Source organism: Amphichorda felina (genome assembly GCF_050947745.1).
Source record: "Amphichorda felina strain 45539 chromosome Unknown scaffold_9, whole genome shotgun sequence".
NCBI lineage: Eukaryota > Fungi > Ascomycota > Sordariomycetes > Hypocreales > Bionectriaceae > Amphichorda > Amphichorda felina.
Genome location: NW_028145041.1, coordinates 901,402 through 917,063, shown reverse-complemented (window position 1 = coordinate 917,063; position 15,662 = coordinate 901,402). Strand labels below are relative to the sequence as shown.

The window sequence follows — 15,662 nt, the reverse complement described above, 5'->3', positions numbered from 1 at the left end:
TTTCATCACATCTAGCTCGGGGGTTGTTCCGCTCTGTCATAAACGCAGTAGCCAGGATGCTGGGCTGGATGTTGAAACGCGGCGACAACGCGGCCGACGCGGCCAACGCTGCCAACGCTGGAGGTACGCATTGCTTGCTCCAAGACATTACGACTCCGGACACACATAATACTGACATTTCTGATCCAGAAGACACAACACAGGCTGATATTCCCGATACTCCAGCGCCCGTCTTCGCTGCTCGAGCCTTCAAGAGTGCTCTGTTCGGAACCCCTCGTGAGGAGCCACGCACTAGGCACACCAAAGCAAGTGCGTCAACAGACCAAGGAGCCCGGACACCAAACTCGAAACCCCAAGGAATCCTGTTGACTCCCGGCACCGGGGCCAATCGGCCAAAGCGCGTTTCCTTTGGCCGCGAGGTGGACGATGCTGCGAAAATAAACAAAGATCCGTTGACCTCGAAGGAGGGTGGCCCACACAAGAGAACCCGGCTGAACGAAGCACTCGAGAAGGCACGGCAAAAGAAGGTTACCAACGTCAACAAGAAGGCGGCAACGACCCAACAGAAGAAGCAACTGTCCGACGACGAGTGGGAGGAAGAGGACGATGGGGAGGTTGACCAGGACAACTACTGCAGCCACGATATCACCCTCGACTTGAACGAGCCGCACTCGCAGTCTGGAAGATTCTGGAAGGAGGAGTTTGAGAAATACCACAAGGATGCCAAGGCCGAGATGGAGAAATTGCTCAAGTATAAGCAGCTGGCAAAATCCTACGCCCAACAGAAGGATGCCGAGGCAATCGGACTGGCTGAGATGCTCAAGGACGAGCAGCAAAAGGTCATCAAGATGGAGAAGAAGATTGCTCAGAATGCATCCAACATCATCTCCCAGCAACAGGACACTCCCGAAGAGGCGTCACCCGAACTACTAGCGAAGCTCACCAAGCAGACCGCACTTGCTGTCCAGTACCGGCAACGCGTTCAGGCCCTCGAGGACCAGCTCGAGGACTTCCTCCAGGAGAAACAAGAGGAAGCTGAGTCCAATGGTCGTCGCCGGAGACTAGCGACCACCTCACCAAGGACTCAGAAAACCTTGGTAGAAACGCAGCGCGAGCTGCGTCGAGCTAGGTCTCAAGTGAGGGAAATGGGCGCTCTTCGCGAGCAGGTCTCATCGCTTAAAGAACAACTCAAAGCCGCCGAGAAACGAGCGGCTAAAGCGGAAGTCGGCGTTAGCTTGCAAGACGCTGAGCCTAGCCGAGCGAGGGATCTGAGGGCTCAACTACGTGAAGCCAAGGACGAATCAAAGAGAAAGGACGAAGAAATCCAGCAGCTGAAGAATGATTTTGAAACCTTCAGGAAGGAAGGCGAAACTCGTGATGAAGATACCAAGGCGGTACTTGAGCGCGCCCACGGCAAGATTGCCGAACTGAGAAAGGAAGTCAGAAATCTGAAAGCTGCTGCGTCGGAGCAACAGCAGGCCAAGAACAGGGTTGGCCAACCCGGCACGGCGAAGTACGACGGTGCCGGAGAAGTGAACGAAGCCTCCGCCGCAACAGTTGGGGCTCGCACTCGGGGCTCCTACGAGAGAACGACGCGTAGGAGCAGTGAGAAACTCGGCCTGCGGGAAAATCATAGTTCAGCGGAGGCAAGAGACTTGGATGAGAAATGTCGAAGCCTCCGGGAGAAATACCGGGAAGGTACTCACCATGAACCTTCGGCACCAGAGCCTTCCCCGACTAAGTCCATGTCCGGCGCGCTCGTGGGTCGGCCGGAACTCGAGAAGCCTAGATGGCAACCGTTCGTTCCCAGGTCGCCGAGGAACAGGGGATATCTGAATGGCGAGACCTCCAATCGGACCCAGGATGACGGCATCACACCGGCGGAGACTAGATCCAAGCAAATCGGTGCTGATGATCTACCCACTGCCGCCAAGTCGATGTCCCGAATGGACAGGGTCGGCCAAGATGAGCCGGGGGATGACAAGCTTCGCAGCCGGTTCGTCCATCTTGGAGGCCCCAATATTACCACGAGTCATACGAACAGCAATAACGCCGTGGTTAGACATACGCCGAGGAGCAATCTTTCACCCGAGAGGCGAGGTGCTGCGATGGCCAGGATTGAGCAGAGGCGAGCCGAGAAACTCAAAGAACGAGCGAGGAAGAATGGGTTGGACAAGGAGAACGTTCGACCTTGATAAGGCATGATGGAGCATGATTTGGGTAATTCTAATGGGATCAGCATGGTGTTTCGGCTTAGGAAATCGGAATGAGTGAGTTTAATTGCATTTTTGTTTATCTGTGACGTACCTGATTTGTTTTTTTTTAATGAGATGATGGCATGTTGAGATGGGAGTTGGGTGTTTTCCATAGGTAGTAGGGGCGGGCGTAGGTGCCCGATCAGTCATTCAATGAGAGCTTCAACCTTGCACATTCATCTTCATGGCTCCCCATGGCAACCCACGAGCACAGGCCCGAGACGGCCATACAAAATGAGATTGAACATCTCGAGTCTCGTCTAGAAGAGGCCAGAAACCGACTGAAATCAATCCAAAGAGTCCAACAAAATGGGTTACCTGACAAGCAGCCCTCGCTCTCGGTACCACGTAGGGCACTGTTCTCAACCATGACCAGACCCCAAGCTAACCTCCCACAGCTGCGCTCGGCTCCCCAACTCACTTTCTATTGCTCCTCTCCGACTCGGCTCTTCCTCTAGGCTCTTTCGCCTTCAGCAGTGGCCTCGAGTCTTATCTCGCGCACAACCGGGCCCGCACAACCTCCTTCGATGCTTTCCTCCCCTCATCCCTCTCCTCCTTGGCCTCCACGACGCTCCCCTTTGTCCTCGCCGCGCACCGCTCTCCTACCTCAGTCGCCGACCTCGACGACCAGCTCGACGCAGCCGTCATATGCACCGTCGGCCGTCGCGCCAGCGTCGCACAGGGTCGCGCCCTGCTGGGTATCTGGGAGCGCTCGTTCCGCGGCGCCCTGTCCCCCGCGACGGCAGACGTGCAGGTCCTGCGGGACTTTGCCACGCAACTGAGGGAGAGCAAGGGCGATGATCTGCCGCAGGTGTCTGCTCATCTGGGGCCGCTCTTCGGGGCCATCTGCGCCATTGTCGGCCTGAGCCTGCGGCAGACGGCGTACGTGTTCATGTTGAGTCATGCCAAGGCCCTTGTCTCGGCTGCGGTGCGGGCGAGCATGTTTGGGCCGTATCAGGCACAAAAGGTGCTTGCGGGCGAGAACGTCCAGCGGATGATTGATATTGTGATAGATAGAGAATGGGACACTCCAGTAGAGGAAGCTGGGCAGACGGTGCCGGTCATGGATTTATGGATCGGGAGACATGAGGTTCTCTACTCGAGGATATTCAATAGCTGAGCCCCAGGTACAGTGCCATTTCTGGCGAGCATATTATATGGTATCATTATTGTTGTACAAGCCCGTTATCTTCCGTCCATTCCTATAAGCACACCCAAAAACGCCTATTCATCGCTATCGCTGTCGTAAGAAACCAACGGCCCTGCTGCCGACGCCTTGGGTTTGGACGCAACTGACACCTTGGCCTTGTTCAGGGCAGCCAATGTGTTGCTTGAGAAGATCCCTCCGGATTCCTGCGCAGGTGTCTCCTCTGGGGCCATCTCTGCTGGTGCCTCTGATGCTGGTCCGTTTTCAATCATGGCTGGCTGGTGGTACTCCACTTCGAACCCTTCGCGGCCAAGGGGGTTGACAGCATTTGTGCCCCGAGCAAAGTGGACTTCATCGGGCGCCTCATAGCCCTCAAGGCCGTAACTGCTCTCAATCTTCCTTCGCTTCCTAGCCTCGGGGTCCTTGCCCTCAATCTCTGCCACAAACTCGGCGGGAAGCGCTCTTCGGATCGCGTCGGCGGCCTGCTCCTCCACCCTTCGTGCTTCTCGTGCCTGGGCCATGGGATTCGGGTCCTGGGTAGCCCATCGAACGTTCAAGACTTCGTCGTGATCTAATGATTGATGCGACATTGCTTCCTTGGCAAACTGCGCGTTGGCCTCGTTCGTGTATGTGATAAATGCTACGCCCCGACTATTCAGAACGCGAACTATGTGTGTCAGTGCGTGACGCATCAAGGGTTTGAGTGCCTATGGTACTTACTGCGCTCAATCGGTCCCCATTCCGCAAAATGCCTAGCCACAATCTCCTCAATGTCGTCCGTCACATGTATCCGGCCCACATAGACCGTTCTGTTCTGTCGCATGAAGCTCCCCACGCCACCCATGTCGTCCCTGTAGTCGGAGAACTTGTCGCGCCCGAAACAGTCCATGTTGGGGTTGAACAAGTCGTATGGCCCCGGCAGCCGATGGAGCTGCTGGCAGTCCTGGCCCTTGGTGCATATCCCCCGCGCGAAGTAGACGCAGAAGTAGCTCCCGGCCACCGAGTCGGCCCTCGTGTATCCGCTGTCTTTGGCGATGTTGCAGCGCCCCTTGGCGTGCGTCTTGGACAGGTACTTGTCCTCGCGGTCGCCGCCCGACCACTTGTTGTACCAGATGTTGAAGATTGTGCCGGTCTGCGGCGGGGGCTCTGACGAGATTTCATCGGGGTCCATCTGCACGCGGGCAGGGCGCTTCTTCTTCCGGATGATCTTCTTGACCTTCTTCTCTGTCGGCGCGGCGACCTCGGTATTTGTTGTCGCAACAGTCATTTCCTGGCCGCTTTGATCGGCTGCCAGGGCCGCATCAACCTGCTCTACCTGATCGGCCATGTTGATTTGCTCGTAACGCGTCCAGGGGCTGCAGAGAGGGGAATATCGGTTGGAGTTGATGCTTTTGAGCTGGACTACCGACGTCTCGAGAAATCTTGGGCGGTCCTGGTGTGGTTGGAAAAGGCAGGCGGTGAGAAAGGTTGCCACGAAGTGGTTGCCCCACTATGTGGATTCTGCCGCCACCCTCCAGAACTCATCGCAAGGTGCCTCACCCCACGTCGAATCTCAAATCCGAACAAGCCTTGTGAATTTGCGGAGACGTCACCGCTTCTGTCATTTCCCCGAATATATATCATATAATTTCTTCATTGGTTAGAGAGATTTGGGAAGCCGTCAAGATGGTGAACATCACGGATAAGATCAAGGAGTGAGTGGGTTCCCCCGCGTCGCAATCGCTCGTCTAACCTTCCTCACCAGGATTGAGGATGAGATGAGGAGGACACAAAGTAAGTCATCTTCGTCTCATCTTTATTTTACATGGCCTCGATATGTTGTGCACGAGCTTGTTCGAGTCAAATCAGTTCCAGTTGAGCCCGGCAGGTCATCTTGGACTCCTTGCCCTTGGGGCTAGTGAAGGGAAACGGAGGCTGTGACCGCAACAAGCCCGCCACATGGGTACCTTTGCGAATATCTAAGAGTACGATTGCTAATTTTGATACAGAAAATAAGGCAACGGGTACGTGGTGTCGTTCATTGCATCTAGCAGAAATCGCGTGCTAACAACAGGAAGAATATCACCTTGGTCTTCTAAAAGGGTAAGCACGGACATATTTGCTACTGGACCACCATTCTCACCATTGCAGAAAACTCGCTCGTCTAAGGGCACAACTGTTAGAGCCCGGCCCGGGCGCCGGATCAGGCGGCGGTGCCGGTTTCGATGTCAGCAAGAGCGGAGATGCGCGCATATCCCTAGTCGGCTTCCCGTCTGTCGGAAAATCGACATTCCTGTCAAAGGTTACTAAGACCAGGTCTGAGGTTGCCTCATACGCCTTCACGACGCTGACGGCCATTCCCGGTGTGCTCGAGTATGGAGGAGCCGAGATCCAACTGCTCGATCTGCCGGGTATCATCGAGGGTGCGTCTGAGGGCAAGGGCCGCGGGCGGCAAGTCATTTCGGCGGCCAAGACGAGCGACATGATCCTCATGGTCCTAGATGCCACGAAACGTGCAGAGCAGCGGGCTCTCCTGGAGGCTGAACTGGAATCCGTCGGGATCCGGCTGAACTGCGAACCACCGTAAGTCTTGGTCCAGCTAACGACAGCAAGCATGGAGGGTTGACAGCATTAGCAACATCTACCTGAAGCCAAAGATGGCCGGCGGCATGAAGATTACGTTTCAAACGCCACCCAAGAATCTCAGCGAGAGGGTGGTTTCCGGCATTCTCCGCGACTACAAGATGCTCAACTGCGAGGTGCTGGTGCGCGACGAAAATGCCACCATCGACGACTTCATCGACGTCATCATGAAGGACCATCGCAAGTACATCAAGTGTCTCTACGTCTACAACAAGATTGACGGCGTGTCCCTCGACTTCCTTGACCAGCTGGCGCGGGAGCCCAAGACGGTGGTGATGAGTTGCGAGATGAATTTGGGCATCCAGGACGTAGTGGACCGTTGCTGGGAGGAGCTCAAGCTGATCCGCATCTACACCAAGCGCAAGGGCGTCGACCCGGACTTTAGCGAGGCGTTGATTGTGCGCAGCAACAGCACGGTGGAGGACGTCTGTGACCGCATCCACCGCAGCTTGAAGGACACGTTCAAGTATGCTCTGGTGTGGGGTGCCAGCGCCAGGCACATACCGCAGAGAGTCGGCCTAGGCCATACGGTGTGCGATGAAGACGTTATTCACATTGTCAGCGCTTGGCGGGCATAGACGACACCCGAGGTTTTTATGAAGGCAGAAATGAAAATGTTGTTGAATTTGACGAATGAATGTTCCTGGAAGCTTAAAAAAAACACTTCCTCATCATGCATATCATTACAACAGGGACCCTATCCTCCCATTAGACCAGGGAACCTATTTCTAACATGCGCCAACGCCGATACCCAAGTCCATATTCGTAGCTCCTCTGAGAGGGAGGCGGGAAAGTCAAGTCATAACACGCAAGTATACCGAGTATACAGTCGCCATAGAACAAAACAGACAGTCGGGCTTAAGGGTTCGCGGGCGTCTCGCCGAGTGCGCCGTCGCTGCGGAGCTTCCTAGCGCTCGCCTGGGCAAAAAGCGACTTGGGCTTGACCCTAGTGAAGGCATTAGCAATGGTCATCGAACAACAAGGGGGTGGGTGACGGCGGTGGGAGTACTCACTTGCCAACGTGCTTGTTGCGCAGGGCGTTGATCTTGGCAGAGCAGGGGCTCATGATGTTGTCAGAAGGCGAGACGTACTGGTCGTCGGAGCTGCTGCATGTCAGGTTAGAGATTGGAACGTTGATTCACGGCGAGAGGGTCATCCTTACTTGTCGTTGACCTTGGACTGGAACATCTGGCGATGGTACTCCATGCTCTTAACATCCTTGCCACCGGCGGTCTGCTGCTGGTCCGCCATGGTGGCGTTGATGTCCTTGTCCCCGAGAACGTTGGCCGACATTGTTGCTGTGAGAGGGGATCTCGTGTGTACTAGTTCAAGGTTGGCGGGTGTAGAAACGGCGTGGGCAGGTAGTTGAACGTTGGGATGGATTGTTTGGTGAAGAGTTGAAGGTGGACTTGACCTGGTTGAACAGGGTGGGAAATAAAGAGACAGTCGAGCTTTTTTCTAATGACAGATTGGCAGCGGCAAATGACGTCCGTCGGGACCAAAGGGAAGGATGCAGTGTGGAAGACCAGAAAAGTCGACGCAAATTGTTGACTGGGGCCGTTGACAGGGCAACGGAGCTACGGGAGACTGGGTCCATGCCAGCGCATGAGTGCAACTCCACCGACACCGTGAATTATGGCACGAAATTGGCCCTGTCAGAGTGAAAACAAGCACTGACCGGCTGGAGTCGTCGGGGCAATGGGCATGAACCGTCCAACGGCCCCTGACTCACGCCATTCTCCAGCATTCTTCAGCCGTGTGTCTGATCATCAGTGGTGGTTTACGCAACGCTGTCCATTCATGCTGCAGCTATCCAGGATCATATCATACTACTCGTACATGGTACATTTGTACTCGGCATTGAGCCCGAAATGAATACTACTCGGGTATCCGACTACAAAGTATTGGCCCCAACGACTCTAGATCTTGGACCTGTTGATCTTGGTCCCCGGCTCGGCCGCCGAGACCCCGTACTTCTTCAACAGCTCCTGTGTCTTGTTCTTCTGCCACTGGATCTTTTCAGTAACCTGCTTGCCCCGCTTGTTCTCGTTGCGCCCCATCTGCTGGAGATGCACCTCGTCCGGCCCATCGGCCAGCCTCAGCGTGCGGATGCCAGCCCACAGATTGGCCAGCGGCGTATCCTGCGAGACGCCGGCACCGCCGAACGACTGCACGGCGCGGTCAATGACGGTCAGCACTGTCTGGGGGACGAGCACCTTGGCCTCGGCAATCTCCTTGAGCGACTTCTTGGGGCCCAGGTCGTCCATCTTGATGGCAGCGTTCAGCACGATCAGGCGTGCCGCGTCAATCTCGATGCGCGACTTGGCGATCCACTCGAGGATGACGCCGTGCTCACGCAGCTGCTTGCCGAACGGCTTCTTGCGGTCGTCGTTGACGCGCATCAGCATCCAGTCCAGGGCGAGCTCAGCCTGTAATATACCCCAGTCAGCAGTCAATTCCATCGTAGACCAATATCTGGTGAAACTTACAGCGCCGATGCTACGCATGGCATGATGAATACGCCCGGGCCCCAGGCGTCCCTGGATAATCTCGAATCCACGTCCCTCGCCCAGCACCATGTTGGCCACGGGCACACGCACGTTGGTGAAGGTAATCTGGCCGTGGCCGTGGGGTGCGTCGTCGTAGCCGTAGACCTTGAGCATGCGCTGAATCTTGATACCGGGCGTCTCGGCCGGGACCAGCACCACCGACTGCTGCTTGTAGGGGTCCTTGTTGGCGGCATCGGTCTTGCCCATGACAATGTAAATGGAGCACCGCACGTCGCCGGCGCCGCTCGACCACCACTTGGAACCGTTGAGGACGTACTCGTTGCCCTCACGGCGAATGTCCAGCTCAATGTTGGTCGCATCCGAGCTCGCCACATCAGGCTCCGTCATCAGGAAGGCGGACCGGATGTGGCCGTCCATCAGGGGCTTCAGCCACTGCTCCTTTTGCTGGGCGTTTCCGTACTTGGCCAACACCTCCATGTTGCCCGTGTCGGGGGCAGAGCAGTTGCATGCCTCGCTGGCGGAGCGCGAGCGGCCGAGCCACTCGGCCATCAGGCCGTACTCGAGGTTGGTCCATCCTGGGGACTCGGTGTAGTGGCCCTTGGGGAGGAACATGTTCCACAGACCGAGCTTGCGGGCCTTGGCCTTGAGGTCCTCAATGACTGATGGGTGGCTCTCCCAGCGGGCGTCACCCTCACCGATTTGGGCTTCGAGGACGGCATCGGCTCTGTGGGACGGTGTGGTTCAGCGGTCGTTGCTGGGGCAGGGCAGAGGATCAGGGGCCTGCTCACGGGATGCATTCTTCCTCAACGAACTTGGCCACGACGTCCAGCGTCTTCTTGGCCTCGTCGCTAACGCGGTTGGAGACCTATCGTCGGTAATCAGCAGCGCTTCATAACTCTGGATGTGGAGTACCCGTACAATGGCGGGGATCTTGGCCGACATGGTTGGATAGAGTTGGGTGGTCGGGGTTGGAGAGACGGTGGGTTTGGGAGTTCACCAAGTTGGGAAACTGTCCAGAACGAAGAATCAGATCCGGTAGGGAGGATTGATGGGTTTTGAGTCCGAATTCTTTGGGTTCTCGCTGCGCAGATCGTACGACGGTGGCCTGGTCATCCGGGGAATGATTTACGGAGCCGAGGTTGTTTTTGGGGGTCAGCCCAGCAATCGCGGGCGGAGGCCGATATGGAGTGGGGGAAGCGCTGGCCTGGGCCTGGGCAAGCTGGGGTAATGCGCTGTGCTCAGTGCTGAGCCAGTCACCACTCACCACTACAGTGGGCAGACCTTACCTAGGTTAGGTACCTTACTCTGTAGGTGCGATCCGCCGGAATCGAGTACCGCGGCCGGGGCCGTCGGGTCCTCTCAGCCCCCGCCAGGGGCCGAGGCTCCTTGCCACACCTGTCTTCCATCTTACTCTTACTAACAGCCAATATCAAACCACGAGATGCGTTGCAGGAAGCAATAATAATACTCGTATTCCATATTCCCTATTCTGTGTAACGTTTCGAATAGATTGTCTATGAGCCGCCTGGTCTACTTGTAGAAGCCGGCGTATTGCAGTTCCTAGCTCTTCTGTGTCTGCCCATCTTGCCACACTCTCTCCATCACAGCAGTCTGCAGCTACATAGTACGGACAAGCACCCTCAACCAAACCGTACGAGAAAACACCCCCAAGCATCGTCTCTCCAATATGCTACATCCATGCCACCGGGTTGTGGCGTCCGAAGAAGGGTATACTGTATGTTCCGGAAATACCTCGTTCACTCTGCTCCCTCGTCACCAGCCTCTTTAGCAAGAACATCCTTCATTTGGGTTGTCGATGCGGATGTTGATAGGGTCGTCAAAGTCACCGCTAAATTCCTCGGACTCCTCCTGCGCAAGGGCATTTCGAGCAATCACTACGACCAGTTAGCACGCTCGCTCACCGCTACCTGAGCAGCACATACCCTCAAAGGCTTGGTCAATATTGATAGCTTCTTTTGCGCTAGTCTCGAAGTACGGAATGTCGCCTTTCGACTGGCAGAAGGTCATCGCCCGCTTATTCGAAATCTAGTTCTCGTTAGCCGCGTGCTTCAATGTGTTGAGGAACATGCATAACTGACCACTCGCTTGCTTTCCTCGACGTCAATCTTGTTTCCAAGAACGACCTAAAGCTGTTAGTAAAAAGAACAATACCTCCCTAGAGAAGACAAGTACGTACAAAAGGAAAGTTGGGAGGGTCTCGAGGCGACGCCTGAATCAAGAACTCGTCCCGCCAGCTGTCCAGAGCCTCGAAGCTCTTGGCGTTGTTCACGTCGTAGACCAGAACGCAGCAGTCTGCTCCGCGGTAGAAGGCAACGCCCAAGGACTGAAAACGTTCCTGGCCAGCCGTATCCCATAGCTACCAACCCGATCAGCATTCGTCATCGTCGCTTAGCCTAGTCGACGTCCCGCACCTGCATAGTAACCTGCTTATCGTCGATGATGACCTCTCGAGTTAGGAAGTCGGCGCCGATCGTGGCCTTATAGCTAGCGCTGAACTTCTTGTTGACCTAGGAGTGGCGAAGTGTCAGTGGTATCGGTTGCGACCGTGCGATATCGTTCGAGCGGAGGTTGGCGTACATATTGGTTCATCAAACTCGTCTTCCCAACGCCGCTGTCACCGAGAATGATGATCTGTCAGACCCATCAGCATTTCATCGACATCATTCCAACCCCAGCAATAGCAGTCATACCTTGAGGAGAACCTTCTTCCTGGACGACATGTTGGGCTGTGGTCGTGAGCTATCTGTTGAGAGTGACGTAGACGCGGAGGCCGCCAAGTGTTCTTTGAGACAGTGCAGAGATCCCCGCAAATGGTTTACCGGTTAATAGTAGTAGAAGAGGTATCAAAGTATCGGTAGTTGACGCAGGATCCTAGTGAGGCAGTCAAGAGTGGCGGTTGGGTTGTTGTTGACTGAGGGTCGATGGAGGGAGCGATAGCACCTGCCTGCAGCTCTATCGGCGGTGGTCGCATGGAAGCTGATGAGACGAGATTAACTCTTTTAGGAATAGTGTGATGCATAACTCCAGACACTGTGGGTCGACATCATTGTGCAACCCCACGTGACGTATACCTGATCCTAGTCACTCCCTCCTTGCTCCAAATCCGCGAGACCTTCTATCTTCCCCAGATTCCATTGAATAATTGACATCATCCCATGCCAAATGGACTGCACAAAGTCTATGGGGCTCTACGATGGCGGATGAGAGTCTACTCCAAAAAGTCCACGACCTGAGCGATCTAGAGCTGGCCATTCTTCTCAGCCTAATAGCTCGAGAGCACTGCTTGATTAGCACACCACAAGATGGCCTGGACGATCTGATAGATGAGCTACGGCTGGTATGAAGCTACTTTGCAATTATTTATGTCCAAATTTATCTGACCCTTAGATCAGGTAGCAACCAAGTCGTTTGGCTTGAGCTGCGTAGTCGTCAATTGTGACCCTTTTACCACCGTCGACAGCTTCGCGTCTTCCCTCCTCCTCGCCGATCGCCAAACACCAAGCGGTTCCCTGACAGCCCGATACAACATCGTCTCCGAATCGTACTTCTCCAACCGTGCGCGGAATTACCACCCGCCGTCCGGGGGAGATCAGTCCGTCCGCATCGCCAACATCGTCCTCGCCAAGAATCTCGACCGCGCACCCCACGCCGTCCAGATCCAAGCCCTCGAGCTCCTGCGCACGCGCCGCATATTCACACACACAGACGTTCACGTGGCGCCCAAGAGATTCCTCTTTGTGCCTGTGCTGGGTGCGGAGAGTGGCGGGCAGGCACGTGTGACGAGGCATCTCAATGACTCCTTTCTTCTAGCGCATTGGCACAACCCAGAGGATGGCTACGTGAATCTCGAGGATGAAGAGGACGGCAGTTTTGACGATGACACAGCGTCGACAGAGAGTGTCGTGAAATCCGGGACTCCTGGGTTGGTGACGGAGGCACTGATCTCAGAAAACGTAAGACCAGACGTTTAATTGACAGAAGGATGCTGGACTGACACGGTGGCGTAGGACGTGAAACAACTTGCAAAGCTGAGCCAGCAAGTTGAGGCAGATGTCGAGGTCACCCGCTATCAGATGAACATGGTTTCTTTCTTGCGCATGCACCGTGCTGTCGCCGATGGCATCAGTCCGGCAGGGACGAAACACCTCGACCTGTTGGCGCGGTGCCTTGCGCCCTTGCACAACGTTGATTTCGTCACTCCAGCCCTAGTCGGCCTGGCGGCGAGGAAGGTCTACTTGCATCGGATACGCATCACTCCACCTGAAAAGGAGAGAAGCATGCAATGGGGCAGCAAACTCGAAGCAGTGGAAGCTGTGCTAGAAGGCGTAGGTCCTGAGGAAGTCATCGAGGACGTATTGGCAATGGTGACAGCGCCACTATAGCTGCCGTTTCATAATTAGTCTACATAAATGCTTGCCCTCGCGTTGTCGAAGCATCTAGGTCCTATCCGCAAGTTGTCAGGGAGGCCCAGTAATCCAGACTGTCAAAGCCAGCCCCAAGCTTGCAACGCTCATGTGTTCCAGTGCTCCATAATGCACAAGTAGCCTTATTAACATTTCTTTTCCATTTCCGTCATAAAGCGATGAGAATCCCAGTTAAGAGCAAGCAACAACTGTGAAATGATACTTTCAAAAACGCCTTGGAAGCCAACGATCGCTTTAGTGGATCTCCTTGACCTTGCATTTCCAGCCAGAGTTGGCCTCAAGCAGAGGCAAGCTATTACATGTCAGTAAATAATCCCGATAATTAGATAGCGGAGTGAACGAACCTAGCACCGAGGCACCACCCGAGCTCGTTGCCATCAATCTTCTTGGCAATCTTGACCTCACGGTCGATGGGCATCTCATAACCAGTGTGCAGCAGAGCCATCATAAAGTTGAGATCGAGGCAGTGCTCGGGGCGATCCAAAAGCTCCTCCATGGCGCCAGGGATGCTGTCAAACACATCCCAGGCCACCTCTCCCTGGCAGACTGTGCTGGCCAGGTCATGCATCTCCCTAAGGGTGAAGGAATCGGGCATACCAATCGTCTTGGTGCGATCGTAGAAGTAGGAGAAGATATAGACGTCTTCCTTAGCGAACGTCTTAGCCAGGGGAGGCTGATGGACGCCGTTGAACGAGCAGGGTGCAAGGTCACAAGCGGCGTCCTTGTTGAGAATCTTCTCAGCCAGGGCGCGGCACTGTGCCGGCGAAGGCTGCAAGGGGCCTGTAAAGTTGAAGGTCTTGTCGGCGCCATCAAAGGCAACATCGACTTCCTTAGTCATGCCAACAGAGAAGCAGGGGTGAACAATGTCCTTGTCCATCCAGCTGTTATCCTTGTCCTTGGCGACAGCAAGATCCTTAACCAGGGTCTCGTGAATCGTTTCGCGGGCAGCCATCAGACCGTAGTTGAGATGCGAGTGCTGGTAGAGCTCAAACTTGCGACCGCCGAAATCCAGCTCGTACTTGTGGTCACCGTCGGCGAGCTTCTCGGGCATGCCTCCGTCCGCAGCTCCCTTAAAGGTCGGTTCGAAGACAATCTGAGTCGAGCCGCCACCGAGGTCAAAGACGGCAGCCGTCTCGCTCTTGTCGGGTCCGCCAATCTTGCCGAGCAAGTAGTTGGTCGTGATCCACGCGTAGACACCCTCCTCAGAGCCAGGCATAATTACAACGCCGTCATTCTCCTCGGAGACGACGGGGAACGGGTAGTCCTCCTCGAGGTGAGTGCGAACCTGCTTCAGGATCTTATCGGCGGAGTCGGCGCCGATGCGGCGCAGGCCGGCGGTAGCCTTGACAGCAATGGGGGAGCAGCCCTTGAGGGCATCAGGGACAGTTTTCATGGCGACATCCAGCAAAGGATCAAGACTCTTGGCCGCAGCCACAGGGTCATCCTTAAAGTTGCTGAGTCCCCCGACCTCCTTGGCAGTCATCTTGAATTCCTCAGACTCGAGCTCGGGAGTGGGGCCGCAATTGTTGAATTTGTAGACGTGGATTCGCGATCCGGTGCTGCCAGCGTCGACCATGAGGACGTACTGGACGATAGGCTTGTCACGAGAATACGACTTGGTGCACCTGTCGGTGCCATAGCTCGAGTCGGATGGGGTCTGGCCGTCGTTGGTGCCACCAGTAACTATAAAAGTCAGATTAAAAGCCACGCCGCGAGGCAAACAATCCTACCGACCTCCTTTGTAGACCTGAACTCCGCTGGGAGAGAAGAAATAGATGAGAGAGATGATGACGAAAGCGATGGTCCCCATCTTAATCCATCGCGACCTTTGCGACTGTGCCAACCAGGATTCCTTCATCTTGCCGAAGGTACTGCTGCGCTGATCGTCGGCGTATCGATCGGGTTTCTCGAAGGGATCGTGAGCGACTTGCTTCGTGGGCAGCGATACTGAAGTTCTCCTCATGAGGTCGCCGTTCAAGGGAGAGGGATAGAGACGACGTTCAAGGAATCGTGGTAACGTCACGCATTAGAGAGGCAGGAAGCGAAGAAAGGCAGTGTTCAAACGAGTGAGGGGAGCGACAAGGCCAAGTACGGATTAAAACGAGAAAAAGGACGATGGCCGGGCGGGAAGAGGCCAGGTAGGATTTGCCGATCGCGGGAAAAGGGGATGAGAGACAAGAGATAAGATCTCCAGGTCGAGTGACGGAGATTTTGGGGGGCAAACAGGATTGCAGGACATCGAGGGGACCCCCAGGCCAATCTCGACGCGCAACCACCTGCGTAGCGCCCCACGGTGGTTGTCAGGCACTGGATGCGGATCCGCCAGTTGCCACAGCGCTGTGACACGCCGCTTCGCACCGTTTGCAGCGACTCAGCCCCTGAGAGCTGCTTCAAAATGTCATCAATGTTCATGACTGTGTCGCTCACGTGCCGTCCCGTCCATCCTCTATAGCCCGACTCGCATCCGTACAAATCGCGAATTTTATCGATCGCATCGGATATAATTCTTTGACCATGGATGGGACATCACGCTGATGCCTAAGTCACTATCTACTTATCGACATTGGCGTTGGCTCGATTCATCACCCATCGTGACCAGGGTGGCAATGCGAAGGTATCCAGAAGCTTCGCAGACGTAATACTCGTAGGCGCCTGTTGCCTTCCAAACTGACCTCAACATCCA

The 15,662-nt window shown here is 55.3% G+C and overlaps 9 protein-coding genes across 9 annotated transcripts; 4 read left to right on the top strand and 5 right to left on the bottom strand.

The window, feature by feature from the left end:
• Window positions 1-56: 56 nt before the first annotated feature.
• ACO1O0_008851 (spindle pole body formation-associated protein-domain-containing protein) lies at window positions 57-2,195 on the top strand (the record flags this gene model as incomplete). The annotated part of the gene is made up of 2 exons (XM_083198208.1): window positions 57-123; window positions 190-2,195. The coding sequence occupies 2 exons, from the start codon at window positions 57-59 to the stop codon at window positions 2,193-2,195; spliced, it is 2,073 nt and encodes a 690-aa protein (XP_083045943.1).
• A 369-nt stretch (window positions 2,196-2,564) lies between these two features.
• On the top strand, window positions 2,565-3,375 carry ACO1O0_008850 (urease accessory protein UreF; the record flags this gene model as incomplete). The annotated part of the gene is made up of 2 exons (XM_083198207.1): window positions 2,565-2,568; window positions 2,654-3,375. The coding sequence occupies 2 exons, from the start codon at window positions 2,565-2,567 to the stop codon at window positions 3,373-3,375; spliced, it is 726 nt and encodes a 241-aa protein (XP_083045942.1).
• A 104-nt stretch (window positions 3,376-3,479) lies between these two features.
• Window positions 3,480-4,729, bottom strand: CWC2 (active spliceosome conformation promoter CWC2; the record flags this gene model as incomplete). Its single annotated transcript, XM_083198206.1, has 2 exons — window positions 3,480-4,069; window positions 4,123-4,729. The coding sequence occupies 2 exons, from the start codon at window positions 4,727-4,729 to the stop codon at window positions 3,480-3,482; spliced, it is 1,197 nt and encodes a 398-aa protein (XP_083045941.1).
• Window positions 4,730-5,067: 338 nt separating this feature from the next.
• Window positions 5,068-6,602, top strand: RBG2 (P-loop containing nucleoside triphosphate hydrolase protein; the record flags this gene model as incomplete). The annotated part of the gene is made up of 6 exons (XM_083198205.1): window positions 5,068-5,096; window positions 5,147-5,175; window positions 5,391-5,405; window positions 5,460-5,484; window positions 5,533-5,964; window positions 6,017-6,602. 6 exons carry the CDS (start codon window positions 5,068-5,070, stop codon window positions 6,600-6,602), a joined length of 1,116 nt encoding a protein of 371 aa, XP_083045940.1.
• Window positions 6,603-6,882: 280 nt separating this feature from the next.
• On the bottom strand, window positions 6,883-7,317 carry ACO1O0_008847 (Spo12 family protein; the record flags this gene model as incomplete). Its single annotated transcript, XM_083198204.1, has 3 exons — window positions 6,883-6,970; window positions 7,038-7,130; window positions 7,187-7,317. The coding sequence occupies 3 exons, from the start codon at window positions 7,315-7,317 to the stop codon at window positions 6,883-6,885; spliced, it is 312 nt and encodes a 103-aa protein (XP_083045939.1).
• Window positions 7,318-7,943: 626 nt separating this feature from the next.
• On the bottom strand, window positions 7,944-9,476 carry ACO1O0_008846 (acyl-CoA dehydrogenase/oxidase; the record flags this gene model as incomplete). Its single annotated transcript, XM_083198203.1, has 4 exons — window positions 7,944-8,453; window positions 8,514-9,258; window positions 9,323-9,399; window positions 9,453-9,476. The coding sequence occupies 4 exons, from the start codon at window positions 9,474-9,476 to the stop codon at window positions 7,944-7,946; spliced, it is 1,356 nt and encodes a 451-aa protein (XP_083045938.1).
• An 843-nt stretch (window positions 9,477-10,319) lies between these two features.
• Window positions 10,320-11,275, bottom strand: RAB7 (Rab family GTPase YPT7; the record flags this gene model as incomplete). The annotated part of the gene is made up of 7 exons (XM_083198202.1): window positions 10,320-10,429; window positions 10,478-10,580; window positions 10,634-10,678; window positions 10,732-10,911; window positions 10,967-11,062; window positions 11,133-11,186; window positions 11,246-11,275. 7 exons carry the CDS (start codon window positions 11,273-11,275, stop codon window positions 10,320-10,322), a joined length of 618 nt encoding a protein of 205 aa, XP_083045937.1.
• A 473-nt stretch (window positions 11,276-11,748) lies between these two features.
• On the top strand, window positions 11,749-12,937 carry ACO1O0_008844 (uncharacterized protein; the record flags this gene model as incomplete). The annotated part of the gene is made up of 3 exons (XM_083198201.1): window positions 11,749-11,892; window positions 11,948-12,508; window positions 12,563-12,937. 3 exons carry the CDS (start codon window positions 11,749-11,751, stop codon window positions 12,935-12,937), a joined length of 1,080 nt encoding a protein of 359 aa, XP_083045936.1.
• A 276-nt stretch (window positions 12,938-13,213) lies between these two features.
• On the bottom strand, window positions 13,214-14,942 carry GDA1 (guanosine diphosphatase; the record flags this gene model as incomplete). The annotated part of the gene is made up of 3 exons (XM_083198200.1): window positions 13,214-13,271; window positions 13,324-14,662; window positions 14,714-14,942. 3 exons carry the CDS (start codon window positions 14,940-14,942, stop codon window positions 13,214-13,216), a joined length of 1,626 nt encoding a protein of 541 aa, XP_083045935.1.
• Between the last annotated feature and the right edge of the window lie 720 nt (window positions 14,943-15,662).